Here is a 25,831-nt window from a genome sequence, read left to right on the forward strand (position 1 = left end):
AATTTTTTGTGTTTTTAGTAAAAATGGGGTTTCTCCATGTTGGCCAGGCCAGTCTCAAACTCCCCACCTCAGGTGATCCGCCCATCTCAGCCTCCCAAAGTGCTGGGATTACAGGTGTGAGCCACCAGCCCTGTCCCCTATGGAGTTTATATAGAAAAAAAACACAAGAAAACTCACTTATGACAATAAAATATAATGAAATGCTATGAAAGAGATACCTATCACCATTCAGCAAACAGTGATGAAGCATCAGTTATGGGTCAAGCACTATGCTAAGCACTGGTAGAAAGAGAGGATATGAATTGTCCCTCACCATGAGAATTTTACAAGTTAGGACACACACAAGGCTTGACAGAGAAAGGCCAGGTGGTAGGCTCCCAGATGTCATTCATTTACAAACTTTTTTACTCTCTTCCAACTTCTGCCTACTGCCTATAATTTTTGTATTTTTTGAGATGGAGTTTTGTTCTTGTTACCAAGGCTGGAGTGCAATGGTGCGATCTCAGGTCACCGCAACCTCCGCCTCCTGGGTTCAAGCAATTCTCCTGCCTCAGCCTCCCGAGTAGCTGGGACTACAGGCACGCGCCACCATGCCCAGCTAATTTTTAATAGAGATGGGGTTTCACCTTGTTGACCAGGATGGTCTCGATCTCTTGACCTCGTGATCCACCCGCCTTGGCCTCCCAAAGTGCTGGGATTATAGGCATGAGCCACCTCACCCAGCCTATAATTTTTATACTACAGGACTCAAAGGAGTGGACCAATGCAGCCTCAACTTTTTTTTTTTTTTTTTTTGGAGACAAGGTCTTTCTCTCTCTTGCCCAGGATGGAATGCAGTAGCGCAATCACAACTCACTGCAGCCTTGACCTCCTGGACTAAAGTGATCCTCCCACCTCAGCCTCCTGAGTAATTGGGACCACAGGTGCACACCACCACACCTGGCTAATTTTTGTGTTTTTTTTTTTTTTGTAGAGACAGGGTCTCCATAGAGACCAGTCTCCTGCTCGTCTCTAACTCTTGAGCTCAAGCTATCCTGCATTAGGCTCCCAAAGTGCTGAGATTACAGGTATAATCCCACTGTACCAGCTAGTGAGCTATCGATCTTGACCCAACTCCCAAGTACCACCTATGTGGGGAGTCCTGCTTTTTTTTTTTTTTTTTTTTTTGAGACAAAGTCTCACTCTGTCACCCAGGCTGGAGTACAGTGGTATGATCTCAGCTCACTGCAACCTCTGCCTCCCATGTTCGAGCAATTCTGTCTCAGTCTCTAAGTATCTGGGATTACAGGCATGTGCCATCAAGTCCGGCTAATTTTTATACTTTTAGTAGAGACAGGGTTTCACCATGTTGGCCAGGCTGGTCTCAAACTCCTGACCTCAGGTGATCTACCCTCCTTGGCCTCCCAAAGTGCTGCGAGTACAGGTGTGCACCACCGCAGCTGGCCTGTGGGTAGTCCTGCTTTCTTGCCCTGTCCGTTCATTCACCTGATATATACGGCCTCCTCTGAGGACGGGTGCCAGCCCAATCATAGGTTCACAGTTTTTCAGTGCTTGGTGGAAGATGGTGTAGGGGTTCCGTTCAATGGTTGCCTGTTCCTCTGCAGAAGCGGCATGGTACTTCTCAAACTGCTTCCTTTTCACAGCTTCCAGAGTCTGCAAAGGAATACAGTGGAAGAGGCTGCCCCAGGCTCCCTAAAGGGTTTACCTAGCCAAGCTAGTACCTTGTCCTTTACTCCCATCCTCTGGTCCTGCTATGGCAAAGCAGCTCCTCTCACAGCACATCCAAAACGAAGTTTGAGTGCCTCTCCCTTTGCTAGACTAGGACAAAAAGAGTGGACTGAGATTTGTGGCATGGGAGGTGGGGTGGCGAATGGCAGTTGTTCTATTTTTTTCCTTTTTTTTTTAAACTGTGTGTCTCAGGGATTCCTTTCTAGTAAAAAAAAAAAAAAAAATTGTGTGTTTATTTCCGAAACACCAAGGAATGGCAGTTGTTGACTCCTACAGGCCTTCGTTAAAGCCCCTACACATGCAGGGAAATTAATCTTAATAATAGGTATATAAATCCATTTGCTGTTAAGCTACATTGGAAGTACCAAGTACAAGGCTATGGGGAGAACAGAAAGATGACTGAGGAGGGAGGTGCTGTTTACCTGAGTCATGAGGGATCTGGCCAGTATTTTGTTGCCTCCTTTCATCATCATGTTGGTGAATTTACTTCAAAGAGAAAAGCAACATGTTTAGCTCTCCAAGGCTGTATCATGGAATCCTCACCAGAGGCCCTCCCTGGGATAGTCCCTGTCCACGGAACAAGTGTTTGTTTCCATCTAACCTGACGACTGGGTCTTCAAACACAGAACTTGTTTTCCCTGCTGGAGCAGCTTTGATGAGCTGGGTCTTCTTGAGCTCCCGATCATACTTCTCCTCCTCAGTTAGCTTCTCCACAGGCTTGCGATAATGTTCCTTGTCAATCAGGGGATCCTTGAATTCAGCACTATAGCGGCTCCACCTCACCTGAGTTAGCCTGGGAGAGGGAAGAGGAGGCAAGCAAAAGCTGACTCCATAAGCGAGTAGGTTTGACTTAACAATAGGCATGATTGCCAACGCGCCGACGAGGGAGACCGGCGCGGAGACGGCGAGCTAAACCTGAGCCACAACAATTTAGGCCCTTGTCCCAAGAAGTAGGAGGACATCCCCCAAGCAGGCGAGTAAAGTGTCCTCCTGGTCAAATGCTAACGGCAACGATGGACTCCGCGCCTACGCCCATCCTCCAACCCCTCCCAATTCATAGGTGATCCCAGCTCTGAGCTCTTTAGTTGAACCGCACTTTCAGCGCTGCGTTAGAACCCTAGATCAGCGAGACCCCTTAGGCGAAAGGTAGTCACTAAGCCTTCGGATTAGCCCAAAGTCACGTAGCTAGTTTAGAAGCTTGAATCCAGATACTCCGGCCCCCAGGGCAATGCTCTCTCCAGGGCCCCATGTGGACTGCTTGTGGTCCCCCTCCTTCCACGGAGGTCCCTCCGTGTAGAACCACGCGGCGCCCCCCGCTGCCCTCTCACCCTGGATGCTGCAACACAGCCTGCCGCACGACCAGCGCCAGGCCCGAACAACCTCGGTAAACCTTCACTGCGGGGGCAGCCATCTTGGCTTGCTACGAGGACCCCACAAAGACTGCCCTCGGCGCGCCTAAGCAAGTGGCGGGAAACGGGTGAAAAAAACTCCTGGGGGTCCTAAGTCTGCGTTTCACTCCACTGATCTGGACGTTAGAGGTCCTCACTCCAGGGTCCAAAGGGAAGAGCCAAAAGGAAACACTTGCCCTCCCAATATCCGTCGCAGTCTGGCGCGGCACTCGGTGACGGTACTTGCTTACCTCAGGCCCCCATGCAGGCGCCGCCCCGCCTCTGCTGGTGCAGACTCTCGCGAGTTTAGAGGCCGCTGGGCCGGCCCGGGCGGCTGCAATATGGCGGAGACGGAAGGGGAGAGCCTGGAGTCCTGGCTGAGTGAGTAGCCGCGGCCGCTTCTACCTGCCCTCGAGCCGCTGGGCTGTCCATTTCTTCACCCCCACCGCCCCTCCCCGGGCTCCACGGCGTCGCTTCTTCGCAGCCCATGCCCGGGCTCGCCCTAGCCGCGAGCAGCCCGCGATCACGCCCCTTCCCGAGCAGGGCGCCCGGGCCCAAGCCCGGCCCCCGCTTCCCTCGCTGCGGCGCGTCTTTCTGCTATCGCGCGTGGCGGCGTGAACTCAGGGTTCCACAGGGCCCTGCAGGCTCGGAACAGGCGATAGCCAAGATCTTCGGGCTGACATGCATCGACTCTTTGGGGAGATTGTGGTGGGGCGGCCTCCCGGCGGTGACTCTGGGACCCCAGCACGCCAATCCCTGACTAGGGGAAAAGCTTCGGATTGGGGCTGAATTTCCGGGAGTGGTGGATGCTGCCGACTGCGTTCACTCGCCCGGCAGCTTCAGAATTGTGACCATGTGTTCGAGAAGTGACCGCTTCGCTCAGGCAGAAATGAGAATAATTTTCCAAAGAGAGCGACGATAGAGAACAGAGAGCTCTACCTATTTCTTCCAGTGACCAAAGCAGCATGGTGAAATCGGTGTCGGGGACTCCCTCGACACATACATACACCCCCCTTGAACATCCTAACGAGTCACTGTTGACAATCTATTGAGTAAGGCTGAGCAGCACAGTCTGAAGCTGTGGTTATAGAGGCATATTGCTGTGATTCCACTGTGAATTACAGTGCTACGAAGGAAATGTGTGTTAACCTGGTTAGCAGATAGTACTCTGCCTGAGAGTTAATAAGGTGAACTTTCCTATAGGTTAAACCTGGAAGCCTCTTTTAAGTAGAGGGGAAATTGGACTGGTGAGATACCTAGTACTGCCTTGTTCTGAGGTCTCTTATTTAGTATTGCTTCCGGGGTGTTCGATGTGATAGCTATTTCCTCAAATTGTCTGATTTTTCTTATTAAGAAACCCCCTTCAGTAGGTTGAGTTTCAGTTTAAAGGGGAGCACTTCCCAAAAGAGAAATTGTATTTGCAAAATCTGCAGTTGCAGGCAGGTCATAAAGGTTTCTTTATATATGGAACTGTTCTCCAAGGAGCTCAGAGTACTCTACAGATATTCATTAAATTCGTTTACCAAGTATCCTAGCAAAGCAGGTACTACTGCCATAATTTCACAAAAAGAGGACATCCTGATTCCAATCAAACCACTTGCCCAGAAATGCCTCACTTGCTGTAACCAAGGTCAAATTAGTTTGCTTTGAAGATATTAATATGGATATTGAATAACTTAAATGACCTCAGCTGATTTTAATAGGCTAGATTTAGAGTTACATTTTGTTTGTTATTTGTTTTTGAGACAATCTCACTCTGTTGGCTAGGCTGCAGTGCAGGGGGCATGATTATAGCTCACTGTAGCCTTGAACCCCTGTGCTCAAGTGAGTCTCCTGCCTCAGCCTTCCGAGTAGCTAGGACTATAGACACATCCTACCATGCTTGGCCAATTATTTTGATTTTTAGTAGAGAGGAGGTCTTGAAAATTAAGACCAAATTTTACAAAGAGATGAGGTCTTGCTGTGTTGCCCAGGCTGGTCTCGACCTTCTGAGTTCGAACGATCCTCCCACCTTGACCTTCCAAAGTGCTGAGATTACACTCATGAGCCACATGAGCCACTGCACCCCGCCTAGAGTCACGTTATGAAATGAGAGGAACATGCTTGTTTTTGAGGGAGAGTGGAGAAGGTGGGGGGGCGCCACATGATAACTGTGGAGACACAAGCTTCACAGTTGTTATGACTTAATGATGTGACCTGTAGCAGTTGAACAAACCAGCAGTTGGGGTTCATCATCATCTCAGGGTCCTCGTCACCCCATGTTTGCCTGAATTGTTGCAGAGGCCTCTCCTTGGCCCAGGGTCTCAGGTCTCTCCCGTCCTCACCTCTCCTCAGTCCATTCTGCTCCCATTCTGTTGAATCAAGTCATTCCACTGTCACCTTGCTTGTTCCAGGCCTTTTTCTCTGTGGCTTCCACATACATTTTTGTGTTCTGCTCAGTCTGATGTTCTTGGCTCACCAATACACGTTGCTCTCCTTACCTGGAAGCCCTACTTCCTTTTCCTCAACTAAATGCTTGAAAACTCATCTCAGATTCTCTTTCCTCACAAACCATCTCTTGATGACTTCAGTTTTCTCTCAGGTCCCACCATGATCAATCAATCAGTGTTAATGAGTACCTGCTGTGTGAGGCATTAAAGCAATTAGAAAGTTCAAGAAGATTTTGCCTTTAGTTGGATGGAGGTGATGCTGGAGTAAAGAACTCTTAAAAGATACAAGGCAGTGCTAAAATGCAGACTTTCTCTTTAAGGAACTGGGGATAGGGGAAGAGATGATTCAATGAGGATACTGCATTTGAGCCAGCAAAATGAATGGGAAAAATTGGCTGAAAAACATGAGGTGATGATGTGGAGAGAAAAAACCTGCTTGGGGCACACAGTAACAGGTGTTTGGGAATGAGGGAAGATAAGGCTGGGAAATTAAGACCAAATTCTGCAAGGTTTCCAATTTCCAGCCCAATAAGTTTAATTAATTTATATTTTTGAAACGGAATCTCACTCTGTTGCCCAGTCTGGAGTGCAGTGGCGCAATGTCGACTCACTGCAACCTCCGTTGCTTGGGTTCAAGTGATTCTCCAGCCTCAACCTCCCAAGTAGCTGAGACTACCGGTGTGTGCCACTATGCCTGGCTAATTTTTGTATTTTTAGTAGAGATAGGGTTTGACTATGTTGGCCAGGCTAGTGTCGAACTCCTGACCTCAAGTGATCCACCCGCCTCAGCCTCCCAAAGTGCTGAGATTATAGGCATGAGCCACCACGCCCACTTCTGCCATTATTAGGTCCTCGTTTCTCGTGCACTAGATGGAATTGGTGTTTTAAGAAGCTTAATTTGAGGCTAGGCACTGTGGCTCACACTTGTAATCCCAGCACTTTAGGAGGCCAAGGTGGGTGGATCACTTTGAGGGCAGGAACTCAAGACCAGCCTGGCCAACACATGAAACCCTGTCTCTACAAAAATACAAAATTTAGCCAGGCATGATGGCAGGTACCTGTAATCCCAGCTCCTGAGGAGGCTGAGACAAGAGAATTGCTTGAACCTAGGAGGTGGAGGTTGCAGTGAGCCAAGATCGTGCCATTGTACACCAGCATGGGGAACAGAGTGAAACTCAGTCTCCAAAAAAAGGCTTGATTTGATATGGAGACTTTACGTAGAATTAGGATGGATTAGAACAGAAGTTCTAGAAGCAGGTGAAAAGGAGTGAAGGGTAGGGATAAGAAAGGAAGGGAGGGATTTAAAAAGACATTGAGAAAGAAAGGACCACAGGACTGAGAGGAATGGTTAAGGAGAGAGGGAAGAAGGAGTCAAAAAAAGGTGGGGGCAAAGGGCACTTTTGGAAGGTGGCACCATTTATAGAAATAGTGACAACAGGCCACATGCAGTGGCTCATTCCTGTGGTCTCAGCTACTCAGGAGGCTGAGGCGGGAGGATTGCTTGAATCCGGGAGTTGGAGGCTACGGTGAGCCATGATCGCCTACTCCAGCCTGGGCAGTGGAGCGAGACCCCCATCTCTAAAAATAGAACGAGTGGACACCTGTGGTGCCAGCTAATCAGGAAGCTGAGGTGGGAGGATCACTTGAGCCTGGGAGGCAGAGGCTGCAGTGAGCCATGACCGGGCCACTGCACTCCAACCTGGGTAACAGAATGAGACCCTATCTCAAACAACAAAAAATAAAAAAAAAAAGAGGCCAAGCACCAGGGCTCACACCTGTAATCCCAGCACCCTGGGAGTTCGAGGCAGGCGGATTGCTTGAGCCTAGGAGTTTAAGACCAGCCTGAGCAACATGGCAAAATCCTGTCTCTACCAAAAATACAAAAAAATCAGCTGGGCATGGTGTGAGTGCCTGTGGTCCCAGCTATGCTGGGGTAGGAGAATCATCTGAGCCTAGGAAGTTGAGGCTACAGTAAGCCATGATTGCACCACCGCATTCTTGCCTGAGTGACAGTGAGACCTGTCTCAAAAATAAAAATAGGGAAGTAAGGAAAGAAAAGTGATATTTCTCCCCTGCCTGCCCCACTCCCCCACCCCCACCGCCTGCCCCGCCAATAGAGTCTCACTCTGTCACCCAGGCTGGAGTGCAGTGGCGCAATCTCAGCCTACTGCAACCTTGACCTCCCAGGTTCAAGTGATTCTTCTGCCTCAGCCTGTCGAGTAGCTGGGACTCTCCTGCCACTGCACCTGGCTAATTTTTGTAGTTTTAATAGATACAGGGTTTCACCATCTTGGCCAGGCTGGTGTCGAACTCCTGACCTCATGATCTGCCCTCCTTGACTCCCAAAGTGCTAGGATTATGGCTGTGAGTCACCATGCCCAGCCAATGCATTTGTTTTGACACTCATTTCTATACTGAATTAGCCCAATTATCTACTGTCACGTTTTATGAACTGATTTTTTTTTTCATGTATTGAACTAGGAGAGGACAGCCTCCTCGAGGATAAAATCTGTGTTTGAACTTTTTCTGTAGTCCTTCCAGGGTCTGGCATGCTGACATGCTGTTTCCTTCATTGTCTGTGGGTGCCTAACAAAGACTTGGTGATTGACTAAGTTTCTGTTTTGATTCAGGACCCTAGCATTGAAGGTCGACCTTTACTCCCTTTCCAATCCATGTTCTTGCCTCTGCTTATTTGTAAGTCATTTGTTATATAGATTTTTTTTTTTCTTTTGGAGAAGGTGTCTCACTCTGTGGCCCAGGCTGAAGTGCAATGGCACGATCTCAGCTAACTGCAACCTCTGCTTCCCAGGTTCTAGTGATTTTCCTGCCCTAGCCTTCCGAGTGGCTGGGATTATAGGCACGTGCAACCATGCCCAACTAATTTTGTATTTTTAGTGGATACGGGGTTTCACCATGTTGGTCAGGCTGGTCTCAAACTCCCAACCTCAGGTGATCCGCCTGCCTCGACCTCCCAGAGTGCTGGGATTATAGGTGTGAGCCACAGTGTCCAGACTGCTATGTAAATCTTGTTTTCTCTGGAATGTCTGAGCTGTGCTGGAATCGGGTAGCCAATGCTGCTGTTTCCATTCCCACATAACGTTTTAAGTCCCACGAGAGTCTAGGCTAGTGATGGAGTGAAGCTGAAAATGAGAGCAGGAAATCCAGAGACACAAAAACAGATGAAGCTTTCAGCAGAGACCTGAAAATAGACAGAAACCATGAGTCAGAGCAGAGCCTGGAGGGGCGGTTCAGGAAGGCAGGGTCTGTAGGGAAACTCGGGTGTCACATCTGTGCCAGGTGAAGGAGAATGTTGAGTGGGTGGAAGGCTGTGTGCATCTGCTAGGGGAGACAGTAGGCAGATGGAGCGATCAAGTCACCCAGAATTATCCCCAGAGGTTCCTTCCCATTCCTGTGGGTGGATGAGCTCTGCTTTCTGAGCTGCTCAGAGAGCTGGAGGAGATACTCGGACATGGAACTGACTGTTGCAGAAACCAGGGCTTTTTGTGCCCTGAGTAGGCAAAGAGCTCCCTGTTGATTTGCAGTAAAAAGTTTTTTTTTTTTTTTTTTTGAGACGGAGTTTCACTCATGTTACCCAGGCTGGAGTGCAATGGCGCGATCTCGGCTCATCGCAACGTCCACCTCCTGGGTTCAGGCAATTCTCCTGCCTCAGCCTCCTGAGTAGCTGGGATTACAGGCACGCACCACCATGCCCAGCTAATTTTTTGTATTTTTAGTAGAGACGGGGTTTCACCATGTTGACCAGGATGGTCTCGATCTCTTGACCTCGTGATCCACCCGCCTCGGCCTCCCAAAGTGCTGGGATTACAGGCTTGAGCCACCGCGCCCGGCCCATAAAAAGTTCTATCAAGGTAGAAGAAAGTGATATTCCAGCGAAATTAATACAAGTGAAAAGTGGGCAGGAATGTTCTTGGAAGTAGAAGTGCTTTTGGAACTCTAATAGGCTTGGGAAGAATAGATTGTGTGGTGAATGCCCTTTGCTTCCGGGGTGGCAGTCCATATTTTACTCTGCACTTGGAAGATGCTTTTCCCCAGCAAAAAGTGGAAGTGAGTGGGCCAGTTTTTCTTCTGTCACAAGGTTTATGACTGTTCCCAAAATGATAATAGCACTGGGGGATGGGATAATGGCTCCTGAGACCATTATAATTTTTGTTTCCTGCAGCCTTTTGGTGTTATGTGAGATTTTTTTTTTTTTTTTTTTTTTGGAGACAGTTTCGCTCGTTACCCAGGCTGGAGTGCAATGGCGCGATCTCGGCTCACCGCAACCTCCGCCTCCTGGGTTCAGGCAATTCTCCTGCCTCAGCCTCCCGAGTAGCTGGGACTACAGGCACGTGCCACCATGCCCAGCTAATGTTTTGTATTTTTAGTAGAGACGGGGTTTCACCGTGTTGACCAGGATGGTCTCGATCTCTTGACCTCGTGATCCACCCGCCTCGGCCTCCCAAAGTGCTGGGATTACAGGCGTGAGCCGCCGCGCCCAGCCTATGTGAGAATTTTAAGCATCTCAAATGATAGGAATTGGTAACAGAGCCACGCTAACACCTGAGAAGGTTTCAGACAATTGGTGGGAGAGACTCGGCATTTGGACGATGATAGCTGGTAGGTTACTGTAGCAGTGATGCAGGATTATCAAACGTTTCTTTCCAGATGGCCACCCTTGATTAGATTCAGCTGTCTTTCAAGCTCGACATTTTTAAGGACCTGCCAATTATCTTTCAAGATTGAAGACAGAAAACCTTCTTTTCGTTTAAATAGGAACCTAGGTTGGTTGTGGTGGCTCATGCCTATAATCCCAGCACTTTGGGAGGCCAAGACTGGTCTTGACCTCCTAACTTGAGGTCAAGACCATCCTGGCCAACATGGTGAAACCCCATATCTACTAAAAATACAAAAATTAGCCAGGTGCAGTGGTACATGCCTGTAATCCCAGCTACTCAGTATGCTGAGGCAAGAGAATCACTTGAACCCAGGGGTGTAGGTTGCAGTGGGCCCAGATTGCACCACTGCACTCCAGCCTGGGTGACAGAGCAAGACTCCATCTCAAAACAACAACAAAAAAACAGTAAATAAATAAATATGAACTGAAACCATCAGCATCTTTCCTTTGCAGTTAGAACAGAAACACTGCCCTGGAGGCCAAGCCCAGACCTGGGAAGCAGCGTGCTGCACTGGATGCCACGGGCCTTCCCTCTGCCTGGCAGCTGTCTCTACTCAGAGCCCTGGAGCCCTGTTACCAGTGAAGGGACTGGAGTCTCTGTTAGGATTTGCTCATCCAGTTGATGATTTTTTTTTCTTTCTGAGGCAGGATTTTCGCTCTTGTTGCCCAGGCCAGAGTGCAATGGCGCAATCTCTGCCCACTACAACCTCCACCTCCCAGGTTCAAGTGATTCTTCTGCCTCAGCCTCCCAAGTAGCTGGGATTACAGGCATGCGCCATCACGCCTAACTTTGTATTTTTAGTAGATAACAGGGTTTCTCCCTTTTGGTCAGGCTGGTCTTGAACTCTCAACCTCAGGGGATCCACTCACCTCTGCCTCCCAAACTGCTGGGATTACAGGTGTGAGCCACTGTGCCCAGCCCAGCTGGTGACTTTTAGAGTTAACAAAATACGATTATGAGAAATCAGAATTCAGAAACTTCTGACAGGATCCCTTGTCGGGAGGGGCTCTGACACTCTGTTTTGGGCCCTCTTGGAGCTCTGGGGAGGGGGCAAGAATGTTTTAAAGGGTGTGCATCTTCGGCCTTCCATTTGTCTTCGGAACCAAAGCCCTAAATTTAGCAAACAGCTTGAGAGTGCTTTCTGCAAGAGGTAGCCTCTGGATCTGCATCAGAGATGGGAACCAGTTTAACCACCCTCAGCTGGGCTCTTCGCTGTAATCACAGGTTTGGGAAGGAAACGGAGGATAGCCCATACCAAATATCAGAACTTTGCATTGAGAGCCTGGATTTTCAATCCCAGTGGCCCTCTGAGAACTCTAGTGCTTGTGTTTGTGATTGGTCACGGAAGTCCATTAAAGCCTGAGGGTGCTGGATACTCAAACTGCAGTCTCAGGTAGATTGCACAGTGATCAGGGCTCAGTAGGGGCTAAGTAAAGATTGTTGGCTTGACAATGATGAGCATTATGTGCAATTTCAAAAACACTTAAAGCATTATGGAAGGCTAGGTCTGGAAAAATCTTTTGAGAGGTATGTAGAAAATATTCATGGTTTGTAAATATGTATATTTGTTATCTAGTTCAATCTGGTATGTTTCCCCCAAAAAACTTTCTCAACCATCTCTACTTAACACGGAGCTCATTTTTATATAGCTAGGTTCCCTTTACTTGTTATGTTTACATGTTTTATTTAGGTATTTATTTGGGAACACTTTAAACTTGTGTTTGTCCTTTTGACCTTGATCCACTCTAAGCTCCCCAATACTGAGAATTTGCTTTCTCTTTTATTTGTGACTTTAAAAATACTGGACAGAAAGCAGTGTTTGTATTTGCTCTCTGAACTTTTTTTTGTCTGTCTCCTTGCTACTTGACTGAGCTATTGAGGCTTCTCTATTAGAGAGTAAAATTGAAAGCAAACTCTTAGTGCCTAAAACTTGTGAAGAAAACCTTCCATTGCATCCTCCTTGCTCTTTGTAACAATTGTCCTCTTTTTTGTTCTGTCCCAAGATAAAGCCACCAATCCTTCCAACCGCCAGGAGGACTGGGAATACATAATTGGCTTCTGTGATCAGATCAACAAGGAGCTCGAAGGGTGAGTCTCAGCACTGCAGGGGCAGCTGAGAGGGAGCAGACTGGGAAGGGGAACAGCCATGGCCAAGGAGGGCCAGCCCCAGGCTCAGTGCTCTGAAGTGTGCTCTGCTTGTTCCCAGGCCACAGATCGCTGTCCGACTGCTGGCCCACAAGATCCAGTCCCCGCAGGAATGGGAGGCACTTCAGGCCCTGACGGTAGGTTCTTCACCCTCCGGAGATGGAAGCCACGGCTCTTCACCTGCCCAGGCCATTCCTCATGCCCCCTGGTGGTTCTCGGGGTTCATGCCAAAAGCTAGCAGAAAGCCCTTGATACAAACTTAGATCTTGAATCTGTTGAGCCAGCTGTTCCACAAATGTGTGTGCATTGTGCCAGTCCCTGAGGCCTCAGAGGTGACTGCAGTGCCATCCCTGCCAGCACAGCCACATGGTTAGTGTGCAAGGCAGAGGGGCTAAGGAAAGCAGCCTAGAGTTACGGCCTTGAGCCCTACGTAGGGCAAGAGAAGGCTTCGTGAAGAGATGCTGACAGGGTTGTGTTGACAGTTCAGAGTTGGCCAGCTGAAGAAAAGAGAGGTGAGTCCAGTTTATTCTGTAGTTAAACATAATGCTGGTCACTAGCAAAGGTGTGGTGCTGGCAGCTGAGGCCCCTGGAGCAGAACTTGGTGTCTATTGAGACTGAGAGAATTTAAGGCATGGAATGGTGCCTGGCCCTCAGTGCCTCCACATGCTCCTAAACCAAAGAGCAGCCGAGATCTCAGGAATCCAGGGCTATAGCCTGACTCAGGTCCTAGAAAGAGAAAAGAGGAAATATTTAGCTTATGTGCAAGTGGTTCCCAGCAGGGCACGGTGCCTTGTACCTATAGTCAATTTTGGGGGCACCTAGGCCAGGAGAATCACTTAAGCCTGGGAATTCAAGAGCAGCCTAGGCAACATAGTGAGACCCTGTCTCTACAAAAATTGTAAAAAGTAGCCAGGTATGGTGGCACATATCTGTGGTCCCAGCTTCTCAGGAGGCTGAGATTGGAGGATGGCTCGAGCCCAGGAAGTTGAGGCTAAAGTGAGTGGAGATCACACCACTGGACTGTAGCCTGGGTGACATAGTGAGACTCTGTCTCCAAAAAAAAAAATGCCGGGCGCGGTGGCTCACGCCTGTAATCCCAGCACTTTGGGAGGCCGAGGCGGGTGGATCACGAGGTCAAGAGATCAAGACCATCCTGGTCAACATGGTGAAACCCCGTCTCTACTAAAAATACAAAAAATCAGCTGGGCATGGTGGCACGTGCCTGTAATCCTAGCTACTCAGGAGGCTGAGGCAGGAGAATTGCCTGAACCCAGGAGGCGGAGGCTGCGGTGAGCCAAGATCACGCCATTGCACTCCAGCCTGGGTAACGAGAGCGAAACTCCGTCTCAAAAAAAAAAAAAACAAAAACCCAGTGATTCCCGACAGGGTATCATTTGACCCGCCAGGAAACATTTGGCAATGTCTGGAAACATTTTTAGTTGTCACACATCAGGGTGGGGATCCTCCTGGCATCTAGTAGGCAGAGGCCAGGGATGCTGGTCAACACCCTATAAAGTGCAGAGTGGTCCCCCCACAACAAAGAGTGACTGGCCCAAATGTCAGCCAGGCCTCATTTGAGAAACCCTGCTTTAAAATGCAGAAGCCAAGAAAGAGAGCCTGGACGGTGCACTCCTTAGAAACTGCAGTGCCAGGGACCACAGGCAGCACAGGAAAGCAAAAGCGTAAGTTAGGGAGATCAACGGAGGGAGGAGGGAGGAGAAATATCCTGTCATCTTCATCAAAGATAACAGGTTAAGCATCCTTCCCACCCTCTGCACAACTGTTGGTGAGCTTGTGGAAAGAACCCTGGACATTGAGTCAGAGAAACTTTGTCCCTGGACCTCACTTCCCTCATCTGTAAAACATGAGGCCAGAATCTTTAAGGAAGGCACCTGCCAAGACTGGCATCCAGGCCATCTTGGGGTCTGGATCTCAGTTTCTTGCTTTAGTGCCTGTCCAGCTTCCCCAGTAGAGGTTTGTGGTTGGAGGGACATGGTCTGTGAGTGACCCTGTTGCTTAACTGCACTGTCCCCGCACAGTGCACACTGCTTTTCGTGATGAGCTCCTTCCTGTGGGCATGTTTATTCAGCATTCCCTGGGTGCCAGGGGTCTTGCCAATGTCAGGTCCCAGCCCGGAGCATGCCCTCACTGAGTGTGTCTCCTCTGTGCGGGTGCAGGTGCTGGAGGCGTGCATGAAGAACTGTGGGAGGAGATTTCATAACGAAGTGGGGAAGTTCCGCTTTCTGAATGAGTTAATCAAAGTCGTCTCTCCAAAGGTCAGTCAGCGACAGAATCCTCGCTTCTAGGGACTTATTTTGTGTTCATTCCTATCTCCCATCATACTGGCTTTCACTGCCCATCAAGCATCTCCAGGGAGCTGAGGTTCTCCGTGTCTTTTTTTAAAGAGCTAGGGTCTTGGAGGTAATGGGATGACCAAACAGGCCACAAGACTGGCAGCTTTCTCTGGAAAGTGCCCTCAGCCTAAGTGTACCAGGTGATGTAGCAGTGGCTGTGTGTTCAGGGTGAGGGCCCATGGAGTATGGGACTCAAGGCTCCTGGCATACGGCAGTTGTGGGTTTTGTGGGTTTTCTTGACCTGTCATACATGGTTACAGGGAGCTGGCCTCTGTCATTTGCTCTGATGCTAAACTGGCCAGGTTCTGTTGCACGCTGGCGTTGCACAGCTCTGGGCCCCCACTTAAAGCAGAGGGAATACTTTTTCATGCTAAAGACATTCTCATGAACACCCTCAAGATGCAGTTTTGTTTCTCGCAGCCTGTGTGTGAAAATGCAGCGATGACCTCCTGCCTATCCACAGACTATATCCAGGTGGACACAGTCACACCACAGGGAGGTCCTTCCCTCCCCACACTATCTCACACACATTTGGACACCTGCAGATTTTGAGTAGGCTTGAGGATTGTAGCTGCTAAGCAGGCACACCATTGCTGTGAAGGGAGCCTTACACTTTCCTTGCCTCCAAACTTCAGTTACTAGGTCCTCTCATTTTCTTTTGCCACGTAGTACCTGGGGGACAGGGTGTCTGAGAAAGTGAAGACCAAGGTTATTGAGCTGCTGTACAGCTGGACCATGGCCCTGCCAGAAGAAGCAAAGATCAAAGATGCCTACCACATGCTGAAGAGACAGGGTATGTGTCTGCCTGCCTGCAGCCTCCCAGCAGCCCTTGAAGGCTGGCCCAGGCAAGGAGAGAAGGGATGGTTTGGGGTCCCCAGAGTCCCTCCTGAAGAGAACAGCATTTGTCCCCAGGCAAGGCTGAGTGGGGTTTGATGGAATAAGGTGTGATTAGCCTGCCCTCCACCCTGTTACCCTTTCCAGGCCTTGATCACAGGGATGTGGCCCTTGGTACGTGAGGAGGGGTGACAAGGTGACCACAGCCTGAGTGCATGTGCCGCCATGTCCCCTTTTAGGCATAGTGCAGTCTGACCCACCCATCCCTGTGGACAGGACGCTGATCCCCTCTCCACCACCTCGTCCCAAAAACCCCGTTTTTGATGATGAAGAGAAGTCTAAGGTAAAGGATGCCCCAGGCCTGGGATTTTCTCGGATGAGAGGTGGTGGCAGCAGGGGAATGTGGTTTGCAGTGTGGGGAGCTCTCTACAGTCTCCCTGGGGTAGGGGCGCTACCTCTCCCCTTCACCTCTGATTTCCTCCTCTCTCAGCTTTTAGCCAAGCTGCTGAAAAGCAAAAACCCAGATGACTTGCAAGAGGCCAACAAGCTCATCAAGTCCATGGTGAAGGAAGTGAGTGGGCCCTGGTCCTTCGGGCACAGGGTGGAGGAGCCCATGACCACACAGCAGAAGCCTCTGCTGCCAGCTGCCCCGCCTCTGCTCCAGAGGCCGAGAGTAGGAGGAGCACAGTAGCTTCCAAGGGAGGGAGCATGGAAGAGAGGAGCACAAGTAGGTCGGGAGGGGGTATGTGAAAGCAGAAGTGTAGACTGCGCCCCAGGCAGCCCGTGCTGAAAAGAGCTTCTGAGGCATAGCCTCTGCGCTCGTGTCATGGGGAAAGGCATGACCTGGCAAAAGTGGGAAGACATTCAAGTTAAGCTCTCTTTCTCCCGATCTTCACTGGGGCAGGATGAGGCACGAATCCAGAAAGTGACCAAGCGTTTGCACACGTTAGAGGAAGTTAATAACAACGTGAGACTGCTCAATGAGATGCTGCTTCATTACAGCCAGGAGGACTCTTCGGACGGGGACAGAGAGCTGATGAAGGTGGGCCTGCCGGCAGCAAAGGCTGCCTCCTGGGGCCATTCTGCCCTGCAGGAGATCAGCCAGCATTTGCTGCATACCTGCCTTGTCAAAGACACAGGCTGTGCCCTTGGCAGCATATTCACGACCTTAAGCATCTGCACAGCAGCCACGTCAGTAGAGGGTGACATCCCCATTGCCACCGGGATCAGCTGACTTGCCCAGGGTGTAAGGGCTGGATGGAAACCTGAGTTGGACTCCAGAGACCATGCCCTCGGTGCTCACCCCTGCTCTCTGCCTTTTCTTACTGCCTTGGGGACACTGGGACCGAGAGGCTTCCTTGTGACCATGACGGCCTTGTGGTCCAGGCCATGGTTGGGTGGATAGTGAGTTCAGAGGCACATGGCAGCCTGGAAGGCAGGAAGGAGCTGACTTTTCCTCATCCATCCTGGTCACTGCTACCGAAACAAACATCCTGGGTGACGTGGTGTGGTGGTGGCAAGAAGATGTGCACTGTGGTCCCAGCTTTGTTGGTAACTGCCCATGGCAACTGGTGGAACCTTGTCATTTTCTGGCTGTGAACCCTGAATGAATCAGATGATCTCTAAGGGGCTTTGTGGTTGCAATTTTTATGTCTGAGTCTCTTTCAGGAGCTGTTTGATCGGTGTGAGAACAAGAGGCGGACATTATTTAAACTTGCCAGCGAGACTGAGGACAATGATAACAGTCTGGGTGAGTGAGAGCGACTGGCAGAGATCAGCCAGGCATTTGGATATGTGGGTGGGAACTATCATAACAGGAGTCAGAAGTATCTCTTTTCTGCTCCAGGGGACATCCTGCAGGCCAGTGACAATCTCTCCCGGGTCATCAACTCTTACAAAACAATTATTGAAGGGCAGGTCATCAATGGTGAGGTGGCCACCTTAGCCCTGCCTGACTCAGAAGGTGAGAAGCTCTGGACTCCTCCAGACCAGCCTTAGGTCCCTACCATGAGGCTGTGGGTGCAGGCTGGCCAGCATGGTGCTACACAGGACCTGCGGGGGTTCTCTGCCATTCCAGGCAGTCCTCCAGCTTCCCAGAGGCCTGGAGATGTGGGTGGGAATTTCCCAGCCTGCCTTCTCAGGCTTGCTTTGCAACACCCCCTGGCAGAGATGCCAGTGGATTAGGTCAGAAACTGGAGCAGTAACCACTGTGCCTAGGGCGTTGCCTCCTGCCACACAGCCACTAGAAGACCCCTAATTATTCCTGTCCTCCTCTGTTGACCATCCAGGAAACAGTCACTGCAATAACCAAGGCACGCTCATCGACCTTGCCGAGCTGGACATGACCAACAATTCGTCCCCCGTGTCCGCCCCAGCACCCACTCCACCCTCGTCAGGCATCCCAATCCTCCCTCCACCACCCCAGGCCTCAGGACCTCCACGCAGCCGCTCATCCAGCCAGGCCGAGGCCACCCCCGGGCCCAACAGCACAAGCAACGCCCTCTCCTTGCTGGATGAGGAGCTGCTCTGTTTGGGTACGGCCCACAGGGGGCTGTCAGGGGCATCCCTGGTAGAGCTCTTGGAAGAAGACGGGTGCACAGAATCAGGAGGAACCTTGAGCAGAACCTCATTCTGGCTGCTGGGGTGGGCAGAGAGCCCTGAATTGTAGGTAGTCAGATGAGGCTCAGCAACCCTTAGGGCCCCCAGGGGCATCCTCTTGGTGGACTGTGCCTCCTGCCCTGCACCCCTCCCCACAGACCCCCCACTTCTGCATGTATGGACTGGAGGGCTCCCCTCTGGAGGCTGTCTGCAGAACAGCCTCTCCCTGTGCCTTCACTCATTGATGTCACTTGTCACCTGACCCTTCCTCGAAAGGCAGAGCTAGGGCTCCCCAACCTCAGTCCTTTTTTCATCGGGTTTTCTTCTCTGTTGTCAGGCCTCGCCGACCCAGCTCCTAATGTTCCTCCCAAAGAGTCAGTTGGGAACAGCCAGTGGCACCTGCTCCAGGTAGGGGCACAGGAACAGTGACAGCACTACTGTGCTGAGCACCTCTACTTTCCAGAGTCCTCTCTCCTGGGCTGCAGTTAGCTGTTCCCTCCAGAGCGTGCCAGCTGCAGTGGGGAACAATGAGTGCCTCGGGAGCTGTCTTCTGTGTGGTCCTCGGAGGGCTGCACCCTGCCCCAGTGGCAGGTCCTCCCCACCCCGCCCTCAGCTCACCACCCTTTCCGTTGCTCATAGAGGGAACAGTCTGATCTGGCCTTCTTCAGCCCCAGGCCGGGGACTGCTGCCTGCGGTACCTCCGACACTCCTCTGCTCCAGCCCTCAGCCCCCTCCTCAAGCAGCTCCCAAGCTCCACTGCCGCCTCCCTTCCCAGCTCCTGTGGTCCCAGCCAGTGTTCCTGCCCCCAGTGTGGGCTCCTTCTTGTTCTCTACTGGAGTGGCCCCAAAAGTTGAGCCCACAGTCCCTGGGCACCATGGCTTGGCGTTGGGCGACAGCACGCTGCACCACCTGGATGCCCTCGATCAGCTTCTAGAAGAGGCCAAAGTGTAATGGGTGGGAAGAGATGGGGGGTTGTTGAGGGTTGGGCCTGAATGTGTCAGAACCAGAGCTAAGTTGGAAGGGATTGCGGGGGGGGGGCCTTGCAGTCCCATCAGTCAGACTGGAAGGTGAGGGGTGGGCCTGGGTAAGAGCATGGCCAGGGGCCTTAGGTGAGAGTCAGCCCTGCAGCTCTGGCCGGCTCTGATGTGCCTTCCATCCTTCCTGCCTCCCAGGACCTCAGGCTTGGTGAAACCTACCGCCTCCCCTCTCATCCCCACCACCACCCCAGCCAGGCCTCTCCTGCCCTTCTCCACGGGGCCTGGCAGCCCACTCTTCCAGCCACTTACTTTCCAGTCCCAGGGCAGCCCCGTGAAGGGGCCTGAGCTCTCCCTGGCCAGTGTCCACGTGCCCCTGGAATCGATCAAGCCTAGTAAGTGTTGGAGGCTTGAGGTGGGATGGGGTGGTGGGGCTCACAGCCACAGAGCTGTAGGACATGTGACATGGGTGGATCCAGGCACTCCTTGTAGGTGGTCCATTAGAGCTGAGCAGGCCTGCCTGCTGAGTTCTCGACCTTAAGCTCCTCACCAGTGCCTCTCCCAGAGTCCATAAGGCACTGGACTTGTCAGGGCCTCGGTGTACTCCTTTTCTCCTCACCATTGGGGCTCTGTTGGGTATCTCTGGTGCTGTTCCCACACCCACATTCTGCTTTCTTGCAGGTAGTGCCCTTCCCGTGACAGCCTATGATAAAAACGGCTTCCGCATCCTCTTCCACTTTGCCAAGGAGTGTCCCCCAGGACGGCCTGACGTGCTGGTGGTGGTGGTGTCCATGCTGAACACGGCTCCCTTACCTGTCAAGAGCATCGTGCTGCAAGCTGCAGTGCCCAAGGTACCAGCGTCTCCCTGGGGCCAAAATGGCCTTATCGTGACCCTATTGTGTGGAGGCCTTTGCAGCCAACAGGTGGCAGAGAGAGAGAGAGAGAGTGAGAGAGAGAGAGAGAGAGAGAGAGAGAGAGTGTGTGTGTGTGTGTGTGTGTGTGTGTGTGAGAGAGAGAGAGAGAGAGAGAGAGTGTGTGTGTGTGTGTGTGTGTGTGTGTGTCCACTGCAGGTTCCATCTGGGGCACCTGCCAGCTCTCAACTCCCTTCAAAGAACTTCTCTGTCTCTTTAGTCAATGAAAGTGAAGTTGCAGCCACCCTCTGGGACAGAACTCTCTCCATTTAGCCCCATCCAGCCACCTGCAGCCATCACCCAGGTCATGTTACTGGCCAATCCACTGAAGGTGAGCATCACAGAACCCAAAGGTCCCAGCCTGAGGCCCCAGATTAGGACCGCAGGACTACCACCTCCCAGCTGGAAGTCTTGTGACCTGTAGGATCGACACATCCCTTTGCTGTCTTAGGTTAAGTGACTGAGCATGGTTGGGGGTTTTGGGGAAAAGGGACCATACCTCTAGCACAGAGAGAGTAGCAGAGAAGAGGGTGTCTTGCCGAGGGGTGGATCTCACTTGCTGCCCTCTGTCACAGGAGAAGGTGCGGCTTCGTTATAAGCTGACCTTCACCCTGGGGGAGCAGCTGAGCACAGAGGTGGGCGAGGTGGACCAGTTCCCTCCTGTGGAGCAGTGGGGGAACCTATGACCCCAGAGGACGCTGTGATCTCCACTTTGAAGCCAGGCAGGCTGCCCTGAGCCAGGGAGGGCTCTGGTCCCGTCACTCTCCACGCCCTGACGACAGTGCTTATAGCTTTGATGTGGAACAGGGGCCCTGGGCATTTCTGCTGGGAACCAAACTGCTGCTGTGATAACCTCTCCTCTGGCCCCTAAAAGGACCTGTTTTATCTACCTGTGTGACTTGAAGTGGCCATATGCTGTCAGAGGTGGGGAGTGGCCCCTAACTTCACTGCTGTCCTGGATTCGGGGAACGTGGACCCCAGGCTTGGCGTAGTTTTTCTTCTTTCTACTGGCATTTACTGAAGCCACCAGGGGTGGAGGGGGGGTGGGAGTCTCTAAAGAGAGATTGTCATGGCTCACTCTCCACACAAGAGCCGCATCCTCACACCCTGCAGCCCAAGAGGCCACAGCCCCGTTGCGATCCCATGCTCCCCCTGCCGGCCAGCTCCTGCTACCACCCCCAGGGAGGTGCCTGGCCCAGAATAAGGAACCGGCATACTGCAGTCCCCAGCCCTGCCTCTGGTGGACAGCAGCATTGTGGAATGTCCACTGAGTGGTGAGTTGTGTGCTTGTCCCCAGCAGTGGCAGGCTGTGTCCTATGGACATCTTGGCAGGACATGGACTTTGGCCTCATGACAGGCCCAACTAGGGATAGGAAAGAAAATGAAGAGAGCCAGTGTCTCCCCTTCTCCAGAAGCAGGTACTCAGCTTTCTGGGAAAAGCGTGCCTCCAGCAGTGGGGACAGGCCATCCTATTGACTACCTCTTGCTTGGCATGAAGTAACTGCTATCTTCCCCTTAGAATCTCCCGCCACTTGGCGTCCTCCTGCTTTGGCCTCCCTCTCCTCTCACCAGATGGCATGTGGTCTGGCACCTCTGGCTGGACACAGGAGGCCTCAGGATCACAAACGCTGCACTAAACATAAGTCCTAATGTGCTGCCCAGAAACCTCGACTGTTCCCCAGCTACTGAGGGGCACTGTCAGCGAGATGCTGGGTCTGGAAGTGATGAGATCAGGGGCCACTCTTAAGCTGAGTCACCAGACCCTATTGCTTCAACAGTGCTTGGCCCCAGCCACCTTGTCCTGGTCCCTCTAGCTGCCGGATGTGATCTTGGGACAGGGACTCCATGCCTCCCTCACAAAGCAAAAGGAAACAATCACCAGCAGCCATAGATGCAGGGGAAGCGTGCAGAGCTCAGGTGAACAGGCTCAGCAACTGGCCATCTCTAGAAGAAGGCAACACAGACCACCTTCCCTGGTTCCTCCCTGCCCCTTGCCAGGCTTCCTTATTCCTTACTATAGATCAAGAGGTCATATCCCTTCCCCAGCCCTCGCTGTCTTTAGCAAGCAGGTTTCACTGCTTCATTAGGACAGGACAGGTCAAAAGTGGATCATTTTTCACAACTTAAGGAATAAATCCAAGAGCTTTCCAGAGACTGGCTGCTGCAGCCCTGGGAATGTCTATAGAATGACTCTGTGGAAATGTAACTTTCTATTAAGCTCAATTGAGTGTTACTCGTTACTATTGAGGTCAATGCTTCATGGTAAATAGCTGTACTGGATATACCAACTCTGCTGCCCTTGTTTGCTGCATGTTAAATAAAACCATTTTCACTGTACTCAGAATCTTCCTAATATAGACGCCATCGACCCTGATGGAGGAAAGGTACCACCCATGAATTCCGGACGTAGGTGAGTGGATAGCCTGTGACAGAACTGCCTAAGGTTTTAAAAGTACAGGTTTCTGAACACTTGTATTTTAAGGGAAATAACAAAATTGTTAAGTGTTCCAGAAGATTGAGGTGAGGCAAGAGTTCAGAAGCACAAGTCTACCATCAAGAGCTCTTGTTCAAATTTTCAAGACACTGCAGTCACTGTAACTTTTTTTTTTTTTGGAGACAGTCTCACTCTATTGCCAGGCTAGAGTATGATGGTGCAACCTTAGCTCACTGCAACCCTCCACCTCCTGGGTTCTTGCCTCAGCCTCTGAGTAGCTGGGATTACAGGTGCACACCACCATGCCTGGCTACTTTTTGTAATTTTAGTAGAGATGGGGTTTCACCATGTTGGTCAGGCGGGTCTTGAACTCCTGCCCTTGTGATCTGCCTGCCTCCGCCTCCCAAAGTGCTAGGATTACATGTGTTTCACACCATTGCACTCCTGCCTGGGCAACAAGAGCAAAACTCCATCTAAAAAAAAAAATCTCCCTGGGTAGACTCCAAGAACCTACATTTGCAAAAGAACATTTATTCTTTTAAAAAAATTATATACATTGTCATACAAAGTTACCACATTGAAGCAGCTCTCAGGAGCCTTCCAGTGAGCCTTCTCTTACAATTGCCCGAGCAAGATTTCGTGCAAGAGCAAGTCTCAGCATTTCTACCTTGGTGGTCTCTATGTCATCATCCTGCAAAGCAGAGAGTGCCAGCGTGAGATACAGCAGGAAGGAGCCCTGTCATACTCCCGAAGGTTCTAGCTAATCCAAAGGTGGAGGGCATTTAACATTCATCGTAGCTTTCAGAAAATTATCAATATAAAAATAGTACCAAAGGGCCACACTGGAAATGAACTGGAAAGAACAAAATGTAGAGATGAGAACACTGGAAACCCTCATTTTCTCCTCAAAGTTGGTGTGTGAATTACACAGGTTAAGGGAAATAAGCACATGTATACACAGAAGCCAGTGTTTCTGGAGGGAAGGGGAGCCTGAGATAGAGGGAGCTTTTCCCACCTCCATGTGGAACAATCAACCCAAAAGTTAAAATGACCTGGCACTGCTGGGTGTCGGGTCCTCCATGCACAGGTCTTCCTGAAGTCAAGTCCTCCAGACACTGCATCAGCTCATATGTCTGTTCTGCTGAGAAAATCACCTAGGAAAGAGAGACTGCCTTGCTTGGCTGCTCCCCAGCCAAGGGCCCACGTTCGCATGTTCAGACGTTCTTCCTTTCATGCCCTCTGGAAAGAGTGCCAGCGTGTGCTTTGTATAGAAGACCTCATTTCAAACTAAGCAGTATTTCCCATGTGAGTACGGAATTCCAGAGAGGGTGTTGAGGGGAATACATGCACGCAGGCAGAACGCTGGGAGAAAACATGCATAGCAGCAGCAGCTACATAACTAAGCTCCAGCAGGGACTGACAAGCAAAGCACACCACCGCTGCTGCAACCTTCACCTGTTTCTGTTCCAAAAGGGGCAGGGCATCTGTCAGCAGAGTCATCCAGAAAGACCGAGGAGCAATCTGAGACGTCATCAAGGACAGAAGGAGAGAAGCTGCGTCGGCAAAACGTTTCTCCCCATACACGCGGTGAAACTCGCGATACTTTCCTATGGCAAAACAAGAGCACTAGGTCACCTGCATATTCCCCCAAATCGCTCAAGTGACACCTACAAAAGTCGCCCTGGCCCTAATGAGATGAAAAACCCCAGACAGGCCACTCCAACGAGCAGGAGATGTTTCCAGAGCTGTCTCCAAACAGGCCAATGAGATGCAAACCAAGAATGTTCAAAACAGACTTTGAAGGAACTCCAAAGAGTCAAATCTGGGGAAATGTCAGTGTCAAAACACATAACAAGAGTCATGGGTTAAGAGACTGACAACCGGGCACAATGGCTGACGCCTATAATCCCAACACACTGGGAGGTCGACGCGGGCAGATCACGAGGTCAGGGAGTTCCGAGACCAGCCTGGCCAACATAGTGAAACCTCGTTGCTACTAAAAATGTAAAAATTAGCTGAGCATGGTGGCCCGTGCCTATAGTCCCAGCTACCTGGGAGGCTGAGGCAGGAGAATCTCTTGAACCTGGGAAGCAGAGGTCATGGTGAGCCAAGATCTTGCTACTCCAGTCCAGCCTGGGCAACAGAGCAAGACTCCATCTCAAAAACAAAAAGGGGGATTGACTAGGCCAGGCACAGTGGCTCATGCCTGTAATCCTAGCACTTTGGGAGGCCGAGGTGGGCAGATCAGCTGAGATCTGGAGTTTGAGATCAGCCTGGCCAACATGGTGAAACCCCGTCTCTACTAAAATACAAAAATTAGCCAGGTGTGATGCCACATGCCTGTAGTCCCAGCTAGTGGGGGAGGAGGGGGGCTGAGGCACAAGAATTGCTTGAAGTTGGGAGGTGGAGGTTGCAGTGAGCTGAGATCACACCACTGTACTCCAGCCTGGCAGCCTGGGTCACAGCGTAAGACAGGAAGGAAAGAAAGGAGGGAAGGAAAGATAACAGAAAAGAAAGGAAGAAAGGGAAGGGAGGTAGGGAGGGGAAAAGAAAAGAGGCACTAAGATGTTACAGCCAAACTCATGATCCTAGGCATGACAGAGGACATTTCTGGGACCACTGATGCAATGGGAATATAGGAAGGAAGTACTGGGAGAAGTCTGGTGTGATCCCTCCAATCTCCCCAACCACCCACTTGTGCCCATAAAATCCAGAGACTCACCCAGGAATGTCAGTCGGTCACTGAGCATCATGGCTGGCCCCAGGTTGTCGATGAGATCCAAATCAGAAAAGCAGCCTCGCTCACAGTAATCCCTGAGGAACCTACAAGGCCCAGCCCAGAAATCAGAGCAGTAGTCTCAAACCTACCTCATCCGCCCAGTCCCTGGGAAGACGACACTAGTGGCACCCACCGGTCTGACACAAGCGTGGCAAAGGCAGCATCCTTGGCACGGATGCTCCAAGAGAGAGCAGAACCCAGGCGATTGTTGCGGACAGCTTTCATGGCTAAGATCTTACAAATGCTGCGAACTTTGCAGGAGAAAAGAGAAAAGGTGAACACTTTCACCCCACAAATCCATTCCTGAGCCCTGTGGGGACTGGAGTGGCCTCACAGCCTTACTGTACCCCAAAGCCTCTCTGTGGGCTCTAAACACAGCTGAGTCAGCAGAGCTGGAAACTTTGGGGCTGATTAATAGTGTCAGTGCCCATCACGGCAGGACTGGCTCTGTGAGTATGTGTGGCTTCAGGGGCAGCAAAGGACGATTTCTGTTTCTCTCTACAAGTCAGCTCTTCTGTTACCTCTCCAGATGCCTCAAATCCCATCTTCCTGTGGGTCATGAATACCATATGCTTTCAGAA

At 51.0% G+C, this 25,831-nt stretch overlaps 3 protein-coding genes across 8 annotated transcripts in view; 1 reads left to right on the forward strand and 2 right to left on the reverse strand.

Moving 5' to 3' along the window:
* Positions 1-3,367, reverse strand: part of MRPS7 (mitochondrial ribosomal protein S7) — a 5,128-nt gene extending 1,761 nt beyond the window's left edge. The window contains exons 1-4 of the mRNA XM_032241719.1: positions 3,057-3,367; positions 2,330-2,521; positions 2,151-2,214; positions 1,486-1,653 (exon numbers count right to left, since the gene is read on the reverse strand). Coding sequence (XP_032097610.1) covers positions 1,486-1,653; positions 2,151-2,214; positions 2,330-2,521; positions 3,057-3,139 — 507 coding nt within the window. The 5' untranslated portion in view covers positions 3,140-3,367. The remainder of the gene's footprint in view (positions 1-1,485; positions 1,654-2,150; positions 2,215-2,329; positions 2,522-3,056) is intronic.
* Positions 3,365-22,381, forward strand: GGA3 (golgi associated, gamma adaptin ear containing, ARF binding protein 3). 5 transcript variants are annotated; one of them, XM_032241707.1, is made up of 17 exons: positions 3,385-3,497; positions 12,225-12,309; positions 12,428-12,503; positions 14,544-14,642; positions 15,390-15,513; positions 15,794-15,897; positions 16,045-16,125; positions 16,459-16,596; positions 17,223-17,304; positions 17,401-17,517; positions 17,843-18,088; positions 18,490-18,560; positions 18,792-19,099; positions 19,325-19,525; positions 19,812-19,977; positions 20,258-20,368; positions 20,613-22,381. In XM_032241707.1, the coding sequence occupies exons 1-17, from the start codon at positions 3,458-3,460 to the stop codon at positions 20,721-20,723; spliced, it is 2,160 nt and encodes a 719-aa protein (XP_032097598.1). In that variant the 5' UTR covers positions 3,385-3,457; the 3' UTR covers positions 20,724-22,381. The 5 variants fall into 5 exon arrangements, with proteins under 5 accessions (XP_032097599.1, XP_032097598.1, XP_032097597.1 ...); XM_032241706.1 differs by having other exon boundaries at positions 19,325-19,521; positions 19,808-19,977; XM_032241708.1 differs by lacking the exon at positions 14,544-14,642 and having other exon boundaries at positions 3,365-3,497; positions 19,325-19,521; positions 19,808-19,977.
* A 601-nt stretch (positions 22,382-22,982) lies between these two features.
* NUP85 (nucleoporin 85) overlaps positions 22,983-25,831 on the reverse strand; it is a 41,314-nt gene continuing 38,465 nt past the window's right edge. For both annotated transcript variants that reach the window (XM_032241721.1, XM_032241720.1), the window contains 5 exons: positions 25,384-25,501; positions 25,194-25,294; positions 23,927-24,078; positions 23,524-23,625; positions 22,983-23,162 (listed from right to left, as the gene is read on the reverse strand). In XM_032241721.1, coding sequence (XP_032097612.1) covers positions 23,061-23,162; positions 23,524-23,625; positions 23,927-24,078; positions 25,194-25,294; positions 25,384-25,501 — 575 coding nt within the window. In that variant the 3' untranslated portion in view covers positions 22,983-23,060. The remainder of the gene's footprint in view (positions 23,163-23,523; positions 23,626-23,926; positions 24,079-25,193; positions 25,295-25,383; positions 25,502-25,831) is intronic.

This window comes from Sapajus apella, unplaced genomic scaffold (assembly GCF_009761245.1).
Source record: "Sapajus apella isolate SASKATOON/1434 unplaced genomic scaffold, GSC_monkey_1.0 scaffold48, whole genome shotgun sequence".
In the NCBI taxonomy this organism is placed as follows: domain Eukaryota; kingdom Metazoa; phylum Chordata; class Mammalia; order Primates; family Cebidae; genus Sapajus; species Sapajus apella.

Coding starts and splice junctions, on each gene's coding strand:
- GGA3 (XM_032241707.1), top strand. CDS start 3,458: ATGGCGGAGACGGAAGGGGAGAGCCTGGAGTCCTGGCTGA. Junction 15,514..15,793: donor CCACATGCTGAAGAGACAGG/GTATGTGTCTGC, acceptor GTCCCCTTTTAG/GCATAGTGCAGTCTGACCCA. Junction 16,597..17,222: donor GGGACAGAGAGCTGATGAAG/GTGGGCCTGCCG, acceptor AGTCTCTTTCAG/GAGCTGTTTGATCGGTGTGA.